General features: G+C 52.0%; 4 protein-coding genes across 17 annotated transcripts in view; 1 reads left to right on the top strand and 3 right to left on the bottom strand.

Annotated features, from left to right (window-relative positions):
- Positions 1–227, bottom strand: part of PIK3R3 (phosphoinositide-3-kinase regulatory subunit 3) — a 134,741-nt gene extending 134,514 nt beyond the window's left edge. Inside the window, exon 1 of the mRNA XM_016962119.3 lies at positions 98–227. The gene's annotated coding sequence lies outside the window, so the exon portion shown is untranslated. The remainder of the gene's footprint in view (positions 1–97) is intronic.
- Positions 228–324: 97 nt separating this feature from the next.
- Positions 325–11,240, top strand: TSPAN1 (tetraspanin 1). Of its 10 annotated transcripts, none has more exons than XM_054663843.2 (11): positions 348–670; positions 3,981–4,088; positions 4,703–5,209; positions 5,813–5,945; positions 6,387–6,451; positions 9,471–9,677; positions 9,876–9,950; positions 10,067–10,165; positions 10,242–10,397; positions 10,507–10,590; positions 10,768–11,240. In XM_054663843.2, exons 5-11 carry the CDS (start codon positions 6,395–6,397, stop codon positions 10,813–10,815), a joined length of 726 nt encoding a protein of 241 aa, XP_054519818.1. In that variant the 5' UTR covers positions 348–670; positions 3,981–4,088; positions 4,703–5,209; positions 5,813–5,945; positions 6,387–6,394; the 3' UTR covers positions 10,816–11,240.
- P3R3URF (PIK3R3 upstream open reading frame) lies at positions 747–1,797 on the bottom strand. The gene is made up of 2 exons (XM_054666568.2): positions 1,489–1,797; positions 747–890 (listed from the first exon to the last, which is right to left on the bottom strand). The coding sequence occupies exons 1-2, from the start codon at positions 1,730–1,732 to the stop codon at positions 847–849; spliced, it is 288 nt and encodes a 95-aa protein (XP_054522543.1). The 5' UTR covers positions 1,733–1,797; the 3' UTR covers positions 747–846.
- A 2,713-nt stretch (positions 11,241–13,953) lies between the features above and the next one.
- POMGNT1 (protein O-linked mannose N-acetylglucosaminyltransferase 1 (beta 1,2-)) overlaps positions 13,954–22,860 on the bottom strand; it is a 32,433-nt gene continuing 23,526 nt past the window's right edge. Inside the window, exons 2-22 of one of the 5 annotated variants that reach the window (XM_001160396.6) lie at positions 22,251–22,365; positions 22,012–22,130; positions 21,296–21,361; positions 21,092–21,205; positions 20,125–20,242; positions 19,834–19,932; positions 19,555–19,682; positions 19,136–19,206; positions 18,845–18,920; positions 18,586–18,669; positions 18,455–18,496; positions 18,181–18,239; positions 17,799–17,871; positions 17,589–17,717; positions 17,379–17,504; positions 15,991–16,055; positions 15,745–15,789; positions 15,125–15,260; positions 14,755–14,838; positions 14,513–14,628; positions 13,954–14,251 (exon numbers count right to left, since the gene is read on the bottom strand). In XM_001160396.6, the coding sequence (XP_001160396.3) occupies positions 13,990–14,251; positions 14,513–14,628; positions 14,755–14,838; positions 15,125–15,260; positions 15,745–15,789; positions 15,991–16,055; positions 17,379–17,504; positions 17,589–17,717; positions 17,799–17,871; positions 18,181–18,239; positions 18,455–18,496; positions 18,586–18,669; positions 18,845–18,920; positions 19,136–19,206; positions 19,555–19,682; positions 19,834–19,932; positions 20,125–20,242; positions 21,092–21,205; positions 21,296–21,361; positions 22,012–22,130; positions 22,251–22,365 (2,127 nt within the window). In that variant the 3' untranslated portion in view covers positions 13,954–13,989. Of the gene's footprint in view, positions 14,629–14,728; positions 14,839–15,124; positions 15,261–15,744; positions 15,894–15,990; positions 16,056–17,378; positions 17,505–17,588; positions 17,718–17,798; positions 17,872–18,180; positions 18,240–18,454; positions 18,497–18,585; positions 18,670–18,844; positions 18,921–19,135; positions 19,207–19,554; positions 19,683–19,833; positions 19,933–20,124; positions 20,243–21,091; positions 21,206–21,295; positions 21,362–22,011; positions 22,131–22,250; positions 22,366–22,588; positions 22,749–22,860 lie in introns of those variants that run through there. The other 4 variants (XM_054666514.2, XR_010146741.1, XM_016962165.3 and 1 more) reach the window with 4 other exon arrangements.

Genomic DNA, 22,860 nt, shown 5'->3' with positions numbered 1-22,860 from the left:
AGAGAGCTTAGCACCCTCCCTACTTTCTGGGCTCAAACTCAGTCTTGCCCCACCCCTAAGCACCCCACCTCAGCTGCCAGTTCTGGAAAACACTGACCTCAGAGAATGGTTGAAGGGCCGAAGGTAGTATGCCTTTCTCAGAATCTCACCCTTCTCCATGTTCTCCTCCTTTAGGCTGTTCCCCATCCCCCTCCTGACCTTCACTTTTCTTACCAGGGCTGATGTCCTCTCCGGCACACCCATACCCTCACAAACGCTCCTTGACACTCACAGTCAGTCACAGAGGCACATTAAATCACAAAGGCACATTCAGCCACATCTACTGATACTCCTATTCTCCCGGCCTCAGACACACACACCAGCAGCTACACCTACACGCTGACCATCACAGGCACACAGAGGCACATCCACCTCACATCCACCTCATACTTGTGTACTCTCAGGGTTCAATCTTTCATCCTATCCCTCTCTGATCTGTGCCTCCCAATACCTTCCAAGATGTTTACAGAGACCCTTCTCCCTGTGCAGTTAGGAGTGTAAGGCAAGACAGCCCCTACTTCATGGGGCAGATCAAGAGCTGAGACCAAAGATGGTCTATGTTGCTGACCTTGTCCTGTCCTCCTGCTGTCTTAAACTATGATCCCTGCTGCGGTCACTGAAGCCTTTCCCTGTAAGTATTCAGCCGTAACCCTCCCCTCACGCCCTGCATAGTCAGCTGGTTAACACCTCTGTGTGGAATAAGGCAGTTTGAGCAGAATGACTGTATTTGTTGTTCACCACCCACACGGCCCCTAGGAGATGCAGGTCCAGGGCAAACCAAGCTTCTGGGCTAGCTTCTGGGCACTTCTAGAGGATCAGAAAAATCCCAGGTTGCCTGAGATGTCTGAGAACTGAGGAGAGGAAGGAGAGGGAAGAGTTAGAGGAAGGAAGCAGTTCTGGAAGTTCCCTGCCTCTTGGATTCAGCCCCTCCCCAAACCCTCTGCTTCCAGCCAATCCATCCTCCATTAAGGCTGTCAGCACTTTGGGGTGCCTGCCATCAGGAGTCCCCCATATATGTAGGGGTGCTATTTCACAGAGATCATCCTTTGGCATGCCTAAACAGAACCAGGTAGGGAAATCTTCACTGGCTCTGGTTTTTTTTTTTTTTTCTTGAGACAGAGTCTAGCTCTGTCACCCAGGCTGGAGTGCAGTGGTGCGATCTTGGCTCACTGCAACCTCTGCCTCCCGGGTTCAAGCAATTCTCCTGCCTCAGCCTCCCAAGTAGCTGGGACTAAAGGCGCGTGCCACCACGCCCGGCTAATTTTTTTTTGTATTTTTAGTAGAGATGGGATTTCACCGTGTTAGCCAGGATGGTCTCGATCTCCTGACCTTGTGATCTGCCCGCCTTGGCCTCCCAAAGTGCTGGGATTACAGGCGTGAGCCACCGCACCCAGCCTAGTGGCTCTGTTTTTTAAAACCCCACCCTTGCTCACAGGCCCCCTGGCTAACCTTGAGGTGGGAAGATCCACACTATGGTGGTGTCAGTGTGGGTGTTGTTGATACCCATGGCCCTGGTGGCAGGATTGATGGCTGCACTGCTGGCAGTTCGACCTCGGAGACCCTGCTGATATCTTCTGCGGCTACACTTGAACATCCTGGGAAATCGGGGCCTGGGCCAGCCCATACCTGGCCTGCGGTAGGGGGAACGCATGCCCTGGGGCCGAGGGCCACGGACAAGCCGAGATGGCCCCATGGGCACAGGGAGCTTCTGCAGTGTGCCTGGGGGGTGCCGTTGGCCAGGGTAGCTGAGGCCTCTATGACATACAAAGTCTGCATAAGGGCAGGGCCCTTTATTACAAGTCGTGGGCCCTGGCCCCTCCTCATGGGTCAGGCTCCTTCACAATCTTCTTTATTGGGTCTGGCCTAAAAGCCAGCCCAAGAGCCAGACAGCCTCAGTTTGGCCCCTTGGGAAAAGAGGCCCTAGAGGCGGAACTCACTTCCTCACTTTCTCACTTATCCATATAGTAACAATATTAACAATGTTTTTTGAGCACTTACTACGTGCCAGACACTGTGCTGAGCACTTTACCAACGTTATCTCATTTAATCTCAGCTACTTTACAAGGATATGCCATCATTATACCTATTTATTACAGTCAATTCTCATTATTCCCAGTAATGTTCTATAAAGTCGCCACAAACACTAAATACTGAACAAAGGGTAAATGCAAGGTTAGGTTCCTGAAACCCTCTGGTCACAATATTTTTGTCAACTGATCTATACATATAACCTGATTTTATGTGTGGAGACACCTTATTTAATATATATTGTTGGCCAGGCATGGTGGCTCAAGCCTGTAATCCCAGCACTTTGGGAGGCCGAGGTGGGCAGATCACCTGAGGTCAGGAGTTCAAGACTAGCCTGGTTAACATGGCAAAACCCCATCTCTACTAAAAATACAAAAATTAGCTGGGTGTGGTGGTGGGTGCCTGTAGTCCCAGCTACTCAGGAGGCTGAGACAGGAGACTAGCTTGAACCCAAGAGGTGGAGATTGCAGTGAGCCCAGATTGCACCATTGCACTCCAGCCTGGGCAACAAGAGTGAAACTCTGTCTCAAAAAAAAAAAAAAAACAAAAAAACAAAAAAACATTATCTATCTATCTATCTATCTATCTATCTATCTATCTATCTATATTTGAGTCATTGACATTGAACTCACGGCCAACAGCATTATAACTTGTGCCTGAATGAAACTTATCTAAAGCACGTATTTCCCCTATAAGGCACATCACAGCCTTCTTGCACTTAGAAAGACTAGAGAGCACTTCAGCACTACAACTGGGGACCATTTTAGACAGTAAAATCACCAGCAAAAAACACCAAAAAATGTGAGAATATGCGTCACTAAATAGACCACCAAAAAGCACATTTGTTTACTCTATGAAAACTGAAATAAGAAGACAGAGAGTCCTCTTGTTCAACAGACCTCAGCTGGAAATAAGTGTGTTGGACGGCTGAAATTTTTTGCCTTTCTGCTCATGTCCATGAATGACTGCAAAAGTACCACAAGTACTGGTTTGGGAATTACAAATAAATTTCAGTAAGCAGGCAAATTCACAGGTATGGAATCTGTGAATAATGAGGATCCACTGTATAAGGAAACTGGGGCTCAGTGAGGTGAAGTCACACAATTAGAGGCAGGCAGGAAGCAAATCCATGATGATCAAGATCCAAAACCCAGAGCACTTAACTCTCATTATTCTGCACTCATTCACTCAGGAAATGTTCACTGACAACTTCTTATGTGCCGAGCACCAGGGCCATAGATGAATGTAATCTGGTCCCAGTGCTTCCTGAGAATGAAACAGAAAGGTTCCAGGTGCGGTGGCTCATGCCTGTAATCCCAGCACTTTGGGAGCCCGAGGTGGGTGGATGACTTGAGGTCAGGAGCTCGAGAGCAGCCTGGTCAACATGGTGAAACCCTGTCTCTACTAAAAATACAAAAATTAGCTGGGTGTGGTGGTGTGCATCTATAATACCAGCTACTCAGGAGGCTGAGGCAGGAGAATCGCTTGAAACTGGGAGGCGGAGGTTGCAGTGAGCCAAGATTGCGCCACTGCATTCCAGCCTGGGCAACAGAGTGAGATTCTGTAAAAAAAAAAAAAAATAGACCTTCTCCTTCTCCTTCCACTCCTCAGTCCCTTCTTCCTTTCCCCCTTACTCTGCTCCTCAAAGGCCCCCTTCCCAACTTCATCCTCCTTTCTGTTCGTGGAGGACTCTGTGGGACCCTTAGTACCACCCTCACAAACCTCATCTTTCCCCCATCCCCTCCTCCAGCCTCTACTCTTGCCATCCTCAGTCTTAAAATATGACCTTGCTTCCACCAACTTCTAGCAACTGTAACTATAAACCGACCTGCTCCTGCTCCTCCTCTTCCTCAGGTCAGACCAAGGCCTCTTCCCTTGCTCTTTATGGAAGCCAGCCTTGTCTGCCTCTTTAGAGATTCCATCAGTGTAGACAGTCTGCTTGGTGGTTAAGATGTAGACTCTGGTGCCAGACTAACTGGGATTGAATCCTGGCTCTGCCACTTACAGGCCTTGTGATCATGGTAAGTACCTGACCCTTTGGTGCTTCTATTTCCCCATATTTAAAAATGGAGATCAGAAAGTCTATCTCATGGGATGGTTGTGAAGAGGAAAAAAAGCCTTAATATATGCAAGACATTTAAAATAAGATCAGTATTATTAGTTTAGTCTGTAATACTATTAGCCCCTCTCTCTTCTGTCTCTTCAGCTGCCTCCTTTCACTATAAAAACAAAATAAACTTAGAAATCCACTTCCTCAGCTAGGCACAGTGGCTGATGCCTGTAATCCCATCACTTTGGGAGGCTGAGGCAAGAGGATTACTTGAGCCCAGTTCAAGACCAGCCTGGATAGCATAGCAAGACCTCGTCTGTTTAAAAAAAAAAAATTTGCTTGAGTGCCGGCAAATACCTGTGGTCCCAGCTACTTGGGAGGCTGAGGATCATTTGAGCTCAGGAGGTCAAGGCTGCAGTGAGCTGTGATGTTGCCACTACACTCCAACCTGGGCAACAGAGCAAGACCCTGTCTCAGAAAAAAAAAAAAAATCAACTTCCTCCATCTCATAGCCCCATTGCCTGTGACTCTCTCGACTTTGACCTTCTTGCTCTGTGCTCATTCCCTACTGTCCCTTCCTTCTAGAGCAGGAAGAAAATCTCATTTGAAAAGCCCAGAACTATTCTGTTACACAGAAGACCAGGAAAGAGAAGTTTAAAACCAAGTCTAAGAAAAGTCCCCAGGGTCACACAGTTCATAAGCAACAGAGCCAGGATTCCAGCACCTGGTCTGAATGACCCAGAAGCCAGGACTTTTCCCCCGCACCTCTACATCAGGCGTGCTGGAGCAGGAAGCGGTCAGGCAGCCCCACTAGGAGTAACAAAGATGGGATCACAGAGCCTTGGAACTGGGGGTGGCTCCTTCATGAGACCATGGTGCCACCTACTGGCAGAAAGGGAAGGGGTGTACACAGAGCGCTAAGAGAAGACTGGGAAGGGGAAAAAGAAAAAGATGGGGAAGGAGAGGAGATGGAAAGATGAAGGGAGGGGAAAAATGGGGAATGTGAGGTTTCATGGAGGGAAGAGGATTAGGAACTATTTGCTACTCGGAGGAGAGAGCGGAAGCTGCCAAATCTCAGTCATTTCCTTGAAAGTGAGTGAGAGACAGAGAAAGAGAGAGAGGGAGTGTGTGTGTGTGTGTGTGTGTGTTTGTGTGTGTGTGTGAGTGAGAGAGAGAGAGAGAGATACTTAAGTACGTACGTCAGATATTATTCTGTTGTTTGTTAGTTGCTGGGAGTCAGTCCACAAAGAATTTAGTGTGCGTGTGTGCACACGGACGCACACACACACGTGCATTCAGGAACACTAGTACATGTTTATGTATGTAACTGGGTGCTTGCTGTATGAACATATGGATGGCAGCATGAGCAGATGCGTGTGCATGTGAGCATGAGCACAGAGGGTATGTATGAGTGTATCAGCAGATGCAGGGTAAGAAGCACATTACACTGTTGTGGTGGAGGGCACGCAGACATTCTGGGAAGCCACTTGCCCCACCCCTGGGCTGCTTCTTCTTGAGATCAGGAGGGGCGTTGCCCAGGGCTGGTGTTGCCAGGTGGAGGCCTGCTGAGGCAGTGGTTGTGGGGATCGGTCTCCAGGCAGCAGGGGGCAGCAGGGTCAAGGAGAGGCTAACTGGCCACGGGTGGGGCCAGCAGGCGGGCAGAAGGAGGCTTTAAAGCGCCTACCCTGCCTGCAGGTGAGCAGTGGTGTGTGAGAGCCAGGCGTCCCTCTGCCTGCCCACTCAGTGGCAACTCCCGGGAGCTGTTTTGTCCTTTGTGGAGCCTCAGCAGTTCCCTCTTTCAGAACTCGCTGCCAAGAGCCCTGAACAGGTAATGGGATAGGGATACAGATTATCCTGTGAAGTGATATCGATCTGGAAACAGGTCTGGGGAGCTGGAGGGGCTCTAGTGAGGGTTCTGGGAGGGTCTGGGGTTAGTGTAGGGGGGAGCGCAGGATATACAGGTGCTAGGAAAGAGCATGGAGTGACCTGCAGTGTGGGAGTCAGGCTGGGTGTGCAGGTGGAGGAACCTGGGGTGTTAGGATCTCAGAGTGTCAGGTGCTGGTGGAGGTCCTGGGTAGTATAGAGGGGTAAGGGTGTTAGGATAGAAACTGGGAAAAAGTCTGTGTCAGACCAGGTACAGGAGAAGCTTGGTGAGATATGGGTTCAGGATCCTGGGGTCTGGTATATCTGGCTGAATATCTGAAGCCAGGGCCAGCCCAGGTGGGCCCAGGGGAAACAAGGCCCTAACTTGCACATGTCTACCTCCCAGGAGCCACCATGCAGTGCTTCAGCTTCATTAAGACCATGATGATCCTCTTCAATTTGCTCATCTTTGTAAGTACGGACATTGTGGACTCTTTGGGGCTCCCTATAGGAGCAGGTCACAAGCTGAGTAGAGACTAAGCTGGGGAATGGGAGATTGCTATGCCCAGGCTTCGCATTGAGTGGGATGCAAAGGTCTCCCCAAATGCTGCTGATTCCTAGTTCCAGCAGCAGCCAGGCTGCCATACAGGTGCGTATGTGAAAAAGGGGATGGAGAAGCTAGGGGCACCCCCTCTCTCCTACAAAGCTTTAGCCTAGGCTTCAGGCAGGGCAGAGTAAGCTACCAGGAATGATTCTCCACCCTTTATAGGCACTGGGGGCCCAGAAAATAGAAGGGCTCCACCCAAGTTTACCTACCACAGAAGGAAATTCAGTACAGAGGAAATTCTTCTGTATGATGGGGAGCTGAAAGGAGGGAGGGCCTACCTCTCATCAGAGCAACAGCCCTTATTCATTCGACAAACATTCATTGTCTAGGATACCATGATGGGTGCTGGGGTGGCAGGTAAGCAAAGCCTTTCTCTGCCCTGAAGGATCTCAGCTCCGATAAGCCAGATAGGCAGATAATAACAACACAGTGTGTTTGGGCTTAGGACGGAGGTTATGGGAGCCTGAACTCAGCCTGGTTGGAGAATACTTCCTGGAGGAAATAGCTGAAGCTGGGAAATTGCACTTGGTGGGGGAGTTATAAAGCATGCATAAAGGGCCAGAAGTAGTGAAACTTGATATCGTTCAGAAAACCAGAAACAGATTGCATAGGGCATGTTTGAGAAGCTGAGCCATGAGGCGTAAATCCTGGAGATGGTGGTGGAGATAGGGAGAAACGGACAAAGTGGACAAAGGACAAAGCCCTAGGATGATGGCTGAGGGGTAGAAGAAGGGGCAAGGGAGACAGAGGTCTTGGAGATGACGCCCATATCTCTGGCATGAGCAACCCAGATGGCAGGGGGTGGGGCCTGGTTTGTGGGAAGGGGTGTCCCACTAGCAGGTGTGTACCCAGTGGAGGTGCAGCTCAGATTGGAGCTGGCCATGGGTATTTGAAAATCATGTGCACACAGGTAGCCACTGAAGCCATGGGAGCGGATGAGAACACTTGGAAAGTGAACTCTGGGAAACCCAATTTATTAGGGATAAGCAAAAAAAAAAAAAAAAAAAAAAGCCACTGTGAAGGAGATGGAGAAGGAGCAGTGGGAGGGGGAGAGGAAAACAAGGAGAGTAGTACACTAACCACATTAGAGTAGGTTAGTGTAAGTGAAAGTGAGGAAGTGGGCCAGGCGCAGTAGCTCACAACTGTAATCCCAGCACTCTGGGAAGCTGAGGCGGGCAGATTAGTTGAGCTCAGGAGTTCGAGACCAGCCTGGCCAATATGGTGAAACCCCGTCTCTACTAAAAATACAAAAATTAGCTGGATGTGGTGGCGCATGCTTGTAATCCCAGCTACTTGGGAGGCTGAGGAAGGACAATCACTTGAACCCAGGAGGCGGAGGTTGCAGTGAGCCAAGATCACACCACTGCACTCCAGCCTGGGCGACAGAGTTTATGTATGTATTGATTAGTTTAGAAGCGTGGGTAGACTCTCTAGTTCTGATGTGGTCTGTGCCTTGGGCTTCCTTCGGCTGCAGGGAACTTGTGTTTTTGTTGTTGTTGTTGTTGTTGTTTGTTTCTTTGAGACAGGATCTTGCTTTGTCACCAAAGCTGGAGTGCAGTGGCATGATCATGGCTTACTGCAGCATCAACCTCCTGGGATCAAGGGATTCCCCTACCTCACTCAGCCTCCTGAGTATCTAGGACTACAGGAGTGTGGCACCATGCTCAGCTAATTAAAAAAAATTTTTTTTGTAGAGGCGGTCTCACTATATTGCCCAGGCTGGTCTTGAACTCCTGGACTTAAGTGATTCTCCCACCTCTGCCTCCCAAAGTGCGGGGATTACAGGCATGAGCCACTGTGCCAGTCCTGAACTAGTCTTTATCCCTGTATCTGGAGGAAGCAATAGGATTCCAGGGATTTGGACAGGAGAGGCTCTGCCCTGAGAGGGTTAAAGGCAAATCCGGTTTGATTTCTGGCCTCTGTTACCCAGACCTTGCCAGGCTGGGCAAAGCAGGATAGGGCAGACCTCCAGCTCCATGAAATTTGACCCTGCAGGCTAGAAGTCCAGCTTTCTGTCCTTGGGCAAACATGCCTGGAATCCAGCCACAATCTGCCACCTCACTTCCCGTTCTAGCCTCAGTTTTTATAGCTGGCAAGTGAGGACTAGTCACCAAGGTGGTGTCAGGCTGATTCATCCACTGAAGCCCTGGGCCGGGAGGCTTTCCTCTAAGATCTGTGGGAACTGCGCAGGGCCCTCCTCAATCTAGGCCTCAGAATTTCCCCTGAGGTTTGGAGTTGAGCTAGACAGCCTTTAAGAGAAGCTGTGGCTGTATTCCCACTGGTACCTCACTTTCCTCTTGTGAGGCAAGGAGGTCTTGTCTACATGAGGGGCGGGCCTGAAGTTGGATTCTGGAGGGGAGCCAAATGGGGCCTCAGGTGGGTGAACCTTCTCAACCTCCTCCCTCTCCAAGGTTGCCAGCAGGTGGAACCTCAGCCTCGCCTCCATTACTATGGTGACTATTGAGCCTGTTCTGCTACCACCCCCGTCTCCACCTATCAGAGGACAGAGGTGTTCTAGGCACCCATAGCCCAGAAAGGAAATAGGAGGCTGGGCCCTCACCTGCCTATTTTCAATCCTAGCTATGTGGCAGGACCCTGGCAGCAGTGAGGGAAAGTCTTGCCCCTCTGCCCACCCTGAGGATATTTCTAGAACCCCTGATCTCCTTTATATCTGCCCAGGTGTGCAGCCTGGTCCTAGCTATGCATATCCCAGCTCCCATTTTTCTGGCTCTAGAGGATGTTTCCCTCCTTACAGGATGAGGTTTTAGACTCCCTAGCCAATAAAGAGGGAAGTTTCTCGGCTCCCATCCTTCTTACTCAGCTGTGTGGTAGTAAGCTACTTGCCAGCACTGTTTAAGGCCTGCCTGACCTCTCTCTCCCCAGCTGTGTGGTGCGGCCCTGTTGGCAGTGGGCATCTGGGTGTCAATCGATGGGGCATCCTTTCTGAAGATCTTCGGGCCACTGTCGTCCAGTGCCATGCAGTTTGTCAACGTGGGCTACTTCCTCATCGCAGCCGGCGTTGTGGTCTTTGCTCTTGGTTTCCTGGGCTGCTATGGTGCTAAGACTGAGAGCAAGTGTGCCCTCATGACGGTGTGTCAAACCCAGCTCCACAGGCTGATGACCAAGAGTCCCCTCGCCCTTGACACCAGGCCCTGGGATTCCCAAACCCTGCTTTGGATCCCCCTAGGCTAAGGCTTCTGTCTCACTTTTCCGGCGGGGGTGGATTAGGGCAAGGAGGGCATGAGGGACTGTCTCTCCCTAAAACCCAGACCCCTGTTCCCCACTCAGTTCTTCTTCATCCTCCTCCTCATCTTCATTGCTGAGGTTGCAGCTGCTGTGGTCGCCTTGGTGTACACCACAATGGTGAGACACTGGGATGGAGGAAGGGAAGAAGATTGGGCAAAACCCTGGGAGTGGGCTGTGGCCTGTGAATGGCCACCTTCTGTACCAGCCCCTAAACACTGGCCTGCCTCACCCAGGCTGAGCACTTCCTGACGTTGCTGGTAGTGCCTGCCATCAAGAAAGATTATGGTTCCCAGGAAGACTTCACTCAAGTGTGGAACACCACCATGAAAGGGGTAAGGTTGGCTGGGGGAGGTTTTAGGGTGGAGAGAAAGAAGCAAGGCCCCACCTCCACCCTCATCTTGTCTCCAGCTCAAGTGCTGTGGCTTCACCAACTATACGGATTTTGAGGACTCACCCTACTTCAAAGAGAACAGTGCCTTTCCCCCATTCTGTTGCAATGACAACGTCACCAACACAGCCAATGAAACCTGCACCAAGCAAAAGGCTCACGACCAAAAAGTAGAGGTGTGGGCTGGCATGAGTGGGTGGGGACTGTTTTCATGGCCTCAGAGTGGCAAATGGGGTTGGGAGTAGGGCAGCTGCCAACTATAAATGCTCTTTTCTCTTCCTGAAGGGTTGCTTCAATCAGCTTTTGTATGACATCCGAACTAATGCAGTCACCGTGGGTGGTGTGGCAGCTGGAATTGGGGGCCTCGAGGTAAGCAGATGAGGAGGCTGGGACTGGGACATGGGCATGAGACCAGGGCTGCTCAACCCATCTGAGGCCTCTCTGGAGGAAACAGACTTCTAACTGGGCCTCAGGTAGGGTGTCTGTGGGACAGGCTTCAGGATCCCTATCATGTTCCCTCATCTCTCCCTGTTCCTCCCTCTCCAGCTGGCTGCCATGATTGTGTCCATGTATCTGTACTGCAATCTACAATAAGTCCACTTCTGCCTCTGCCACTACTGCTGCCACATGGGAACTGTGAAGAGGCACCCTGGCAAGAAGCAGTGATTGGGGGAGGGGACAGGATCTAACAATGTCACTTGGGCCAGAATGGACCTGCCCTTTCTGCTCCAGACTTGGGGCTAGATAGGGACCACTCCTTTTAGGCGATGCCTGACTTTCCTTCCATTGGTGGGTGGATGGGTGGGGGGCATTCCAGAGCCTCTAAGGTAGCCAGTTCTGTTGCCCATTCCCCCAGTCTATTAAACCCTTGATATGCCCCCTAGGCCTAGTAGTGATCCCGGTGCTCTACTGGGGGATGAGAGAAAGGCATTTTATAGCCTGGGCATAAGTGAAATTAGCAGAGCCTCTGGGTGGATGTGTAGAAGGCACTTCAAAATGCATAAACCAGTTACAATGTTGCCAGTTGGACTCTTCATGTATCCTTGGGGAGAGGGGCCTAAACTGGCCACGGATTCCTGTGGGGCTGCCAACTCAGAAGGCCCTGGAAAGGAGGGAAGTAGGGTGGGGTTGGGGGTCAGAAGTGATTATTTCTCCCCTTCATTTGGGTTCCAGGCCTTGGAGGGAAACTAAGAGGGATGGCTGAGAGGGCATGAAGAAGTACAGTTGGGTTAGGCCAGTCTGCCTCCTTATAAAGGGAACTTTGGACTGAAACTACCCCCTCCTGGGTAGGGGCACTGGACTGGAAAGCTATGAAAATAACAAGCTTGTGACGAATTCTTACCAGGGCAATGGGAAAGGGTCACTCCTTAGGTTCTGGGAAGCCCTTCAGGAGCCCCCTTCCTAGGGTCCAGGCTGCCTGCCTTTCCCACTCAGGCAAAACCCCAGATCTGTCCCTGCTTCTGGGATCTCAGCAAGCACTTCATTTTTTCGTTGCTGCTGGCCTACCTGGTGTTCTTCAGACCTCATCTCTTTTTCTTTTCTTTTCTTTTTTTTTTTTTTTTTTTTGGGACAGAATTTCGCTCTTGTTGCCCAGGCTGGAGTGCAATGATGTGATCTCGGCTCACTGCGGACTCTGCCTCCGGATTCAAGCAGTTCTCCTGCCTCAGCCTCCTGAGTAGCTGGGATTACAGGCACCTGCCACCACGCCTGGCTAATTTTTTTTTTTTTTTTGAGACAGAGTCTCGCTGTCGCCCAGGCTGGAGTGCAGTGGCGCAATCTCGGCTCACTGCAGGCTCCGCCCCCTGGGGTTCACGCCATTCTCCTGCCTCAGCCTCCCGAGTAGCTGGCACTACAGGTGCCCGCCACCTTGCCCGGCTAATTTTTTGAATTTTTAGTAGAGACGGGCTTTCACCGTGTTAGCCAGGATGGTCTCGATCTCCTGACCTCGTGATCCACTCACCTCGGCCTCCCAAAGTGCTGGGATTACAGGCATGAGCCACCGTGCCCGGCCACGCCCGGCTAACTTTTTATATTTTTAGTAGAGACAGGGTTTCACCATGTTGGCCAGGCTGGTCTCGAACTCCTGACCTCAGGTGATCCACCTGCCTCAGCCTCCCAAAGAGCTGGGATTACAGGCGTGAGCCACCTCACCTGGCCTAGACCTCATCTCTTCTTTAGCCCTAACCATCCCTATGCTCCAGGTAGGAAACTAGGGATCGGAAAGGCCAAGCTACTTGCCCCAGTCCCACAGGCTTCCGTGAAGAGCTCAGCCTAGATTTGGGCCCAGAACTCCAGCACCTGGTGTAGTCCTGGCTGACATGGTACTAGTTCCACTTGAAGGGGCAGCTGGCCAGAATGTCTGATATAGACCTGATCACTGTTGAGCCAGGAGTGAGAGGCCTGAGGGAGGCTATGGCAAGAGGGTACAGTGACTGCTACCAAGCAAAGCCCAGCCTAACAAACCAGTCCCCCTCCTTACTTCCCTTTGACCCCTGTAACTCTCTTCCTGAGCTTTTCCAGGGCAGCCCAGAACCACCACCCCCTTGCTGAGCCCAGAAAGGAAGAGGGACCTGGCCAGAACCAAACAGTGCCTTAGAGCTGGTCTGTGAGGGCCAGACCAGGAGCCTGCCAGGGTGCGGGACAGGGGGAGGAGCTAGCCTGCCTCACCCCTTCACCACCATACTGTGCCTCTCACACTTCTCCTCCGCCGTGTGCCTGTGTGGAGGCTGCATGGGATTTGTTTGCCCAGGGTGGGCCTCTACCTCATCATGGGCTAATTGCTGCTCAACCTGGCTGTTGTGCCACCTCAGGCACTATATCCAGCTCCAACAAACACTGAAGGCGTCAGGGTGGCAAGATATGTCCAAGCGACATACCACCGATGCTGGCGCCGAGTTGGGCTCCAGGCACCTGTGAAAGAGGCAGGGCAGAGAGCAGGCAGGAGGGCTGGAGTTCCAGCTGGAGTTCTGTACTTGTACAGAGGCAGGCAGACCCTTTCTGAAGAGGTGCTCCACACTCATCCTCCTGACATTAGGCCCTTCACAGATCCCTTAAATGTCCTTTTCCCTGCCGTAGGCTTTCTCATTCACTCCCTCTGGACAATCCCATCCATTTTCTGGTGCCTCTATGACTAACTTAGATCTTCCTAACCTCTTTGGGTTACTGGCTATGTGAGAATCTGATGAAGACCATGACCTATTTCTCCACAAAAATGCCCAGATAGAGAATTCTGAATAGCAAAGTGCTCTAAGGGCCATAGACACCCTTGCTCCTACATCTCCATCTGCACCCTAGCCCGTCTCTTGAATGATGCCTGCCCAGTCCTGTCCCATCCACTTCCTTCCCACCCCTACTATGCACACCTGCTCTCTCATTTCCTCTTCCAACTCCTCAGTATCCCTTTTTGTTCTCTCCTGCTCTGTCTCTGGGGACAGGTGCCCGGCCCAGGCAAGATAAGCAGGAACCCGGCTGGTGGTTAAACGGTGGGGAAGAGGTAGGGTGGCTGCTCCAAGCCTCAAGTAGGGCGGGGCTAAAGTCAAGCTGTCCTAGGGTAGAGTTGGGGAAAAACCTTGGAGTTTGAGACTCAGGCATCCCCTGGTGGCCAAATGGCCCCAAATGGAAGATAAACTCTGTGGAGGACAGTAAGGAAAACTCACCATCCAACACAAGTATTCTCTCCACCACTTCCCTCCAGCACCCCCCTGACACACAAAATCACAATCACAAGACATCCCCAGAGGGCTTCTCCTTTTTTAATCAATGACCAACTTATCCAGCTTTGGAAATCTGGACAAAGAGAAGGCTGAGAGGAGGCCTGGTCCAGTGTCTAAGGGTCTCTGAGTGAGTCTGTGTCAGCATGTGGGCCCCAGTTGGGCCTGTCCATGGGTTGGGCACAGCAGTTTCCTGAGTAAGAGCCAGCCCCACCCTCAGGGCAGCATTCCAGCCCAAAAAGAAATCCAGGCCCTCCAGGTTCGGCCTGTTTTCAAGGCCCTCAGGACAGTCAATAAATAGGTTAGATTCTGAGCCAGGCCTGGAAAGTGAGGGTATTCAAAGGGCAGGATGAGCTGCTAGGGATCACAATGATTCCCAGGTACTCTCCTGCCCTTCTCCAACAAGGAAGTAAATAAATAGACTTTTAACTCAGGAACGGGGTGTTGGAGCAGGGGAACCCTCCCCTTGGAGTTAGTAATTAAGTCTCATGTTAAAAACAAGGTAGCCCCAGCCCCTACCAGCATCTACAAAATCCTACAGGATGGAGGGAAGGGCTAGCCAGCCTGGGGGTACACAGTACCCAGCCCCGCAGGGTCCTGGAGGAGGTCTCATGTCTGTTCTGGGGCTCCTGGGGCTCCCTCCTCCTTTGGGGGTGGCTCCAGGAAAATTGGGGTGACTGAGGGTGGCTTCTTCACTCTGGGAAAATAATACAAGAATGTATAGAGAAGAAGCCATTAGCTATATCCCTGGATCTCACTGGGCCTCCCGTTTCCCAGGGCAGAAAAGGGTCACTCACGAGTAGGGGGAAGCAGGGACCCCCACCACCAGGAAGTGGTTCTTCTTCCGAAACAATCTCCACAGGCCCCGATGGTTGCCACGCACATCCAGGTCCCAGATATGGAGGCACTAGTGAGGGTGGGATGGAGACAGAGACATGGGTCAGAGAGCTGTAGGGAGGGGTCACTGAAGACCCTTTGGCCCAGCCCCCACCCCTCCTCAGAAACCACCTCAATTTGTAAGAGATAGCATCTTTTAGAATATGAATTTGGACAAGGAGGTTGGAAGAGGTGTTCTAAGAGTATAAAGAGGAGGTTCTGAGGTTGAAGATTCCAGAGCAAAGGCTCCCTGGATCTTGGGGCAGTATGTGTGTGAGGGAGAGGGGTTCTCCAGGGTGGGCATGGTATTGGAGCACCTTGGCAAGCTGGGTCCAGGTGGTGAAGTCATCATCTTTCTCCATTCGAATAAAGGCCACGTAGGTGTGGCCCTCTGTGTCTGGCAGGAAAGAGTCTTCACAAGGGTTCTTGCTGTGGTCCAGAACCTCAGCCTCACTGCAGTAGAGGGTGGGAGAATATAGCCAAGACAGGGCCCACTTCATGGGTGTGTCCCACAGGACCCTGTACTTGGTTGAATGCTCTGCTGTTGCCACCTTGAAGTTCTTTTTTTTTTTTTTTTTTTTGAGACGGAGTCTCGCTCTGTCGCCCAGGCTGGAGTCTCCTGCCTCAGCCTCCCAAGTAGCTGGGACTACAGGCGCCTGCCACCACGCCCGGCTAATTTTTTGTATTTTTAGTAGAGACAGGGTTTCACCATGTTAGCCAGGATGGTCTTGATCTCCTGACCTCGTGATCCACCCACCTCGGCCTCCCAAAGTGCTGGGATTACAGGCGTGAGCCACCGCGCCCGGCCTGAAGTTCCTAATGTTTGAGATGAGGGCCCTGATTTTCATTTTGCACAGGACCCTGTAAATTATGGGGCCAAGATCCCCAGTATTTGACTCTTTGCTCCCTGCTACACCCCAATTGTCCTAGGCCATACCTGAGCAGCCTGTGAACTTCCACTTCATAAGCTTCTTTCTTCAGACTGAAGAGGAGGGAGAAATGGGTCAGGGGAGTGGGCAGGCCCTCAGGTCCCATGGGTAGCACTGAGCAGGGCAAGGGGTCACATGGGAATCTGTAGCAGCAGGGCTGGAGTAAACACACAGGCCCAGCATTGGAAGGACTTTCAGGGACTGGCCTCCAAATCTCCTAGATATCCACCCCTTGCCCTGCTGCCAGCCCCAACCTGTCCACATTCCTGAGCTGGACACCTGGAACCGTGTTGAACTTGTGCTTCTTGAAGTAGGCCTCCTGGAGTGGGTATGAGAGTGAAAATCAGCACCTCACATTGTCTGGCCCACACCCACTTGCTGACCAGCCAGACATCTATAAGACACACAAATGAAGTCCTAGAACTGTAAAGAGCCCTCTAATTTCCCACCGTCTTCTCCATCCTCTTTGCAGCATCCTCAGCAAGCTCTTACTAGCTTTAATTTGGCCTCCACCATTGCTGGAGAGCTCATGCTGTCACGGCAGCTCACACTACTGCACCACAGACCCATGAACTAGCAGTCCCTGCCTCTTGTAGTTCTCCCTGGGCCTGCTGTTCTAGAGCCACAGATGTCAGAAATAGGCCCTGCAGGAGGTGGTGGGCAAAGGGACGGGCTGGGCTGGGAAGGAAAAAACTACTTTGACTCTGGTACTGAGAGTGACCTGAGGGAAGCGCCTGCCCCTCTCTGGGAGAGGAATGGGGCTCGCGTATTAGTCAGCCTCTGAGGGACCTCTGGCTTCTAGGAGGTTCCAAGCTGGACGCTATTCATTCCTTTGGGCTGGGCTGGCTCAAGGCCTCCCTTGCTGTAACTGGGGAATGGTCCTCTGAATGCAGCCAGGTGGGTTGGGGGTACCTAAGGACTTCCCTGTTCTCCTCAGGCTGAAGCATAGGCTCCAGCACTTGCCAAAACAGGAAAGGGCAGAGATTGCAGGGCTGGACCAGTACTTAGAGGCAGAAATACTCTCCCCAGACACCCACAGTCTAGTGCTAAAAATAGTAAAAATAAAAACAATACCAGCTGACCCTTATATATGTTTATAATTCAAAGCACTTTACATATATTGACTCATTTAAACCTCAAAATATCGTAACCCAGTGAGGTAGTAGTATTTTATCCTCTTTTTTTTTTTTTTTTTTTGAGATGGAGTCTCGCTCTGTCACCTAGGCTGGAGTGCAGTGGCGTGATCTTGGCTCACTGCAAGCTTCGCCTCCTGGGTTCACGCCATTCTCCTGCCTCAGCCTCCCAAGTAGCTGGGACTACAGGCGCCCATCACCAGGCCTGGCTAATTTATTGTATTTTTAGTAGAGATGGGGTTTCACCATGTTAGCCAGGATGGTCTCGATCTCCTGACCTTGTGATCCACCCGCCTCGGCCTCCCAAAGTGCTGGGATTACAGGCGTGAGCCACCACGCCCAGCCCTTTATCCTCATTTTTCAGATAAAGAAACTGAGGCAAAAATAGGATAGCTCTTTCCCCAAGGTTACATGGCTAGCAAGTAGCAGAGCTAAGATTGCTTCAGAGTCCATGTTCTTGTTCTTGACTGTCATGCCACACTGTGCCCTGCTCCCTGCCTCCCACTCACGTGAAAGTAGCCATTCATGTTGAGGCCGACAATGCCAAAGTGGTAGGATCGGGAAACGTCAGGGATGATGCACTCTCGGCCCCGGCGTTGTTCAGGCATCCGCATCCACATGTCCCAATCCCAGAGCTGGCAGACACGGACCACGATGAAGGTTAAGATGTTTCAAGTTGGTAGGGGACTCCAGCCCCCTCACCCTACCCTGACAGTTACCTTTTCCGGTGTAGGCCACTTGGGCTCAAGCTCCTCCTTGTACAAGGACCTCCTGAGCACCCAGCCCAGCCCAGGCATGGTCTCCACACGGTACAGTAGTGCTGGGTCCTCAGCCGTGTGTTCATACCCCTGGGGACAGGGGGCCATAGTGGGAGGTATTAGCTGAGGCCTCATAAACTCGCCTGCTAAACCCTGGTCATTCCAGCCTACCTGGTCATTCCAGGCAGAGATGCAGTACAGGCTGTCATCCTCCTCCAGTAGGTGGATGGATTGGCTCAGGAAACTGAGAAAGGCAGGGTCAAAGAGTTCAGGGAGGGACAAGGATAAATCTAGTCACACAGAGATGCTGGAATTGCTGGAGCTAGGTCTCAGGAGCACCTCCTTCCTGGAGTACCTCCTTCCCCCAAATCCCCACTGTCTCCATTCATCCACTCTACCTTCAACAGCAGCCCCAACACCTGCCATCCTACCTTTGCCCAGGCTTCGCCCCCACTTGTGAGCTCATGTCCTCCAGAAAGCTCTCTAGGACACCTCACTGACTCTTTCCCTGCAGACTGAGGGATCTCAACTGAAACCTAGAGACTCCCCTCACCTGAAAAAATCCACAGCAATGTCCAGGTCCTCTTCCAGAACCACAGCAAACTTGGCCTCCTAGAAGGGGAATGGGACATCATGGTCCCAAAGGGGTCTCTCCATCCTGTGGTCTCCTTTGCCCCCAACCCTCTTCTTGCAGGCAGCATTACCCCCATTTTCCAGATGTGAAGGATGAGGCCCAGTGAGGGGAAGAGCTTGCCACGTAACAGGCCCAGACCTTATGCCCATGTTTCCCCCCTCCCAGGCCCAAGAGTTGTATCCTTAGTACTCACCGGAAACAGGTTGAAAGTGGCAGTGAGGCTGGCCTTGTAGTGCTGGGAGTGGGGTGGGAATAGGGCACATGAGCTTTAGGGTAGAAGGCAGAGCCAGGTGTCTGCCCCATCCCCACTTGCCTATGCAGTACCTGAGACACGCGGGCATTCTTGATGCTGATGGGAGTATGCTGGATGCCCCTCAGACCAAACAGTGCCACCACATCCATGGGTTCCTGGGGGACATGGCCACTGCTCACCATGTGAGGTCACTTTCCCCCTGCCCACCTCTGCAATCCAAGGCCTTCACATTTCACAGCCCTTGCCTGGGCGGTCTCCCTTGCCCGTCCCTGGCAATCACTGCTGCTCCATGTTGTACTCCACCCGAGGCACCCCCCAAGTCCTGCTCACCTCATAGTAGCCGTCAATGAAAACTGTTATCATCTGAGGAGACACCCCCTGGGCTGAAAGCAGAGAGCGCAGCATCCTGGGGAGCCCAGGGATAGGTTAGGGTCACTTCATCACCCCCCAACTCAGGCTCCCCTGTGTTTACAGCTGGGCCCAGAGTCCCTATGCTTACCCACAGAGGTGAATGCATCTAGAATCTATTGCCTTTCTGCCCACCTCAAGAGTTCCTCCTGAAGGTAGATGACCTAAGCACCCTCCTGTTCAGTGCTGGGTATAGCCCATTCCCAGGCTTACCTGTACAGGTAATTGGGTCGGTTCCCTGCAATGACAGCCACAGGCACATTGAGGACCTTGTTGTCTGGGAGCTGTGGGAGAAATAGCATTTAGCTCTTGCCTTATTCCCCCTTCAAACTGGTATCCCCACCTAGGGAAGACTTCTCAGGTGAGGGTAGGTGCAGACTGGAGTAGACAGGGAAGGGATAGAGGATCTTCCCTGTTCTGGGCTCTCCACACACTCAGCCCAACTCTAGCGCTGAGCTTTACTCACATGGCCTGCCCCTTCACCCCAGCCCTGTCTTTCAGAGCGCAGTGTAAATCCTGCCCCTGGTTCTCTCCCAGGCTCAGGTAGGGAAAGCCCAACCTAGACCATTCCTGGGGCCCCCCTGCTGAGCTGGGAAGGAGTCCAAACCTCACTGTCTTAAGGCCCCACTCACTGGGTCAGGGCTGAACTCGATGGGTGTGGGATCCTTGCAGCTGCATACACTTCCATAGCCCTCAACTTTGCTGCAGAAGCGCCGGCGGCGACGGTTCAGCTCTGTGTCTGCCCAGTGGCACTCTGCCTCTGAGGGAAGGATGCGGTTGTCATGGAGGCATGGGGCCAGCAAGGTTTGAAGAGCCCCAGGCACACAATCAAAGGAATAAAGCTCCACAGAGAGATCTAAATGCCCACCCCCAGCCCAGGCCCTGCCCCATCCATGCTCCACTAACTCCACCTTCTGCTGAGCTCAACGGCACATCTGTCTTCAGCAGGACTGGGTCCCCCCAGGAAGAGAGGGCAGGTGACTTAGAATGTTTCTCCCCGAGGACAGGACCTGGCAGGAGGCAGGAATGAGGGCCATGGGGGCCCAGACACCAGTTTGGGGGCTTTTCCCCATCTCCCTGCCTACTTTCATCCAACCCACTGCCACTGGCTCCTATTTGTTCCCCACCCCACCCCATCTCCTAGGGTTCTGCTCCTCCCAGGCTCTTGATACTACAGAGTGGATGGCCTCTGATGCCGGCACCTCCTTTTCGTCCCACGAAGGCCCATGTGTCCCTCCAGCCCAGGGCAGGGCCAGCCTGGCTGCCCAGGCTCCTCAGCAGAGCCTTGGCTGTGTCCTTGAGGTGGAAGGAGCCCTCATCCTGGGGGACCAGAGAAGGCAGTTAGCCTGACTGGCATGGTTCCAGGAGACCTGGCCTCACAGAGCATGAACTATGTAGCAACATTTTACTTAAAATAGCTCATTACATTATTGCAATAACCCTCTATGGTTACTCTCTTTCACAGATAAAATAATAACTGAAGGCTTAGAGATTCTAAGGTCATCCAGCTAATAAGTCCTTTCCACAAACCCACACGATCTGCACCTCTCTCTCCCGCCACTCTCTGCCTTCTTTTCCAACCACTCTCCTACTCTCCTCCCTTATTCTGCTCCACCTCGACTAGCATCTTTGCTGTTCCTCAAATATGCCGTGTACCTTTCCACTATAGGGGCTTTGCACTTGCCATTCTTTCCACCTGGAATGCTCTTCCTCCAGATACTCACCTGGCTCACTCCTCAATTCCTCAGCTTTCTGCTCACATATCATCTCCTTGCAGGGGCCTTCCCTTTCTAAAATGTCCCCTCCCCTCTATCATTCATTATCCCCTGCTTTATTTTCTTCTTTATACAAGTTATCATTTACTAGCATTATCCACATTTACTTGGCTGTTTCTGTTGACCTCCCACTGCTGGAATATAAGCTCCATGAGGGTGGGGACTCTGTCTTGTTTCCCATTGTATCTTCAGCACCCAGAGCAGTACCTGGCATACAGCTGTTGCTCAATAACTATTTGCTGAATTAATACAAATGTTAAGGCTGAGATTGGAACCTGAGTAACCTTCCTTCAGAGAATCTTCCCACTATGTTATATGAGGGGCAGAGAAGCCGGGGCTAGAAGCAGGGTTGGAGCTAGGGAGTAGGGGTCAGGGTCAGGACAGAATAACTGACCTTGACAGTGCAGATGAGCACTCGGCCGGGCGCTACCATGTTGAGGAATAGCACCATGGCCTCATCCTCATGAGGTGAGTACGTGTCAAACACACGTTTTGCCATCACGTGGCCCTGGCAGGGGATATACTTCTGGTGAGTTGGTGTCATCAGCAAGAAGAGCCCAGCTCCAGCCCTCTGGGTCACCCACCCCTAGAAACTCACCGTGGCCTGGTTGAGGACAATGACATGGATGCCCCGGCCCTGCTCCCGGGCCTCATCCTCCAGCACCTACACAGTGGCAGAGACAAAGTCCAACTTTTCACTCTGGCATTCAAGGTGTCTCTGTCTTAGGGGTACTTAAAACACCAGCTGCTTGAAACATCACCTCCTGCCTATGCTTCTGTTCACACAGTTCTTTTCCAACTCAGCTCGAAGGCCACCTGTTCCAGAAAGCCTCTATAGCACTCCCATCAGAAGAGATCACGTCTTTCTACAACCCTCCCCTCCACGATTTTCATGGCTCTTAGAGCCTCTGCTGTCTCTGCTTCAACCTGGAAGTATCACAATCCTCCACCACACTGAACCCCTCAAGGTAGGGCCAGGTCTGATTACTTTCAGGTCCCCAGTGCCCAGCACAAGGCTGAGGCCAAAGAAAGGACCAGGGGATGGTTATAAAATAAATCAATGAATTGACTGCCTATTATGAATGATTACTTTTGAGATCCCACTACATACAAGACACTTCACAAACTTTTCATTGAATCCTGACAAGTAGAAATCATTAGTCCCAGTCTATAGATAAGGAATCGAGGACTCCAAAGTCACACAGCTAGAAACTGGCAGAGTTGCAGTTCCCACTTAGGCAGTAGACCCTGCTGCCAGTGGACCATGCCCTGAGCAGAATAGAGTGACTGTACACCAGACCCTGGCCCACTGACCGTGGTGCCATCCACTGCCACATATACTTTGCTGCGACTTGAATACACCTCTACGTCCAGGACCCGCCGGGGACCACTGCCTCTGCGCCGTGGGGGCTCCAGGCGGCCTAGGGCCTCATCTGTGGGGTACAACAGGTCATGGAGATAGTCTCCTCAGCAGAGTCTCACCCCTTAGGGTCTGCCTGCCACTCCAGCTGTGAGATCCAAGGCCCCCTACCCCATCCTTAGCCTGGCCCTACCATAGTCTTGCTCTGGCTCTGGGTCTTCATTGGCTTCACTGATGGCTCGCCGAGTGTCCAGGATCAACTTGATATTGACAATGACAGTCACCAGCAGGAAAAGCACGGCCCCTGTCTGAGGGGAGGGGTAGGGATGATTAAGAGGAGCACCTCCTTCAGATCCTAGAGGGTCTTTCTGAAAGGAGGGCCCTGGCTGCAGTGAAGACATCCAGAGAAACTGGGTCCTGTCCCTTCCTCTGTCTGCCTAGCTCTACTCCCCTGACCAGGGCCTAGTTTCACAGCCACTTTCCCCAGGGAACCTCCCCTGACACTTCCCCCTCCATTAGGGCCCTCCCTACCCAGTGCTCCTGTATTCTTCTATTTGAGACCTTGATTTCCTTGGTCCCCTCCATTGTTGGTTTCTAGAGATGGAGCCAGGCCCAGGGACCCAAGCGGGGGATCAGACCTGGGTCCTGGCCCTAACTGCCTCACAGGGGTATGCCTCTCTGCAAAGCCAGCCTGATCAGACTTCAGGCTTCCGTCAGAAGCTTAGAAGTTGTACTTGGGTTCCGATTCCAGAACTTTGGGTTCAAATCATTACCTATAGGGACATGACACATAGAGGTCTCCC

This window comes from Pan troglodytes, chromosome 1 (assembly GCF_028858775.2).
Source record: "Pan troglodytes isolate AG18354 chromosome 1, NHGRI_mPanTro3-v2.0_pri, whole genome shotgun sequence".
Taxonomy (NCBI): Eukaryota; Metazoa; Chordata; class Mammalia; order Primates; family Hominidae; genus Pan; species Pan troglodytes.
This window is presented reverse-complemented; position numbering and strand designations above follow the sequence as displayed.

What these genes read in the sequence shown, in the direction of transcription:
- P3R3URF (XM_054666568.2), bottom strand. Translation starts at nt 1,732, where the DNA reads ATGGGGCCATCTCGGCTTGTCCGTGGCCCTCGGCCCCAGGGCATGCGT. An exon ending in GTGGATCTTCCCACCTCAAG is followed by an intron (nt 891 to 1,488) that starts GTTAGCCAGGGG and finishes TCCTCTCCTCAG; the next exon opens with TTCTCAGACATCTCAGGCAA.
- TSPAN1 (XM_009456012.5), top strand. Translation starts at nt 6,395, where the DNA reads ATGCAGTGCTTCAGCTTCATTAAGACCATGATGATCCTCTTCAATTTG. An exon ending in TCTTCAATTTGCTCATCTTT is followed by an intron (nt 6,452 to 9,470) that starts GTAAGTACGGAC and finishes CTCTCTCCCCAG; the next exon opens with CTGTGTGGTGCGGCCCTGTT. An exon ending in CTGGAATTGGGGGCCTCGAG is followed by an intron (nt 10,591 to 10,767) that starts GTAAGCAGATGA and finishes CTCCCTCTCCAG; the next exon opens with CTGGCTGCCATGATTGTGTC.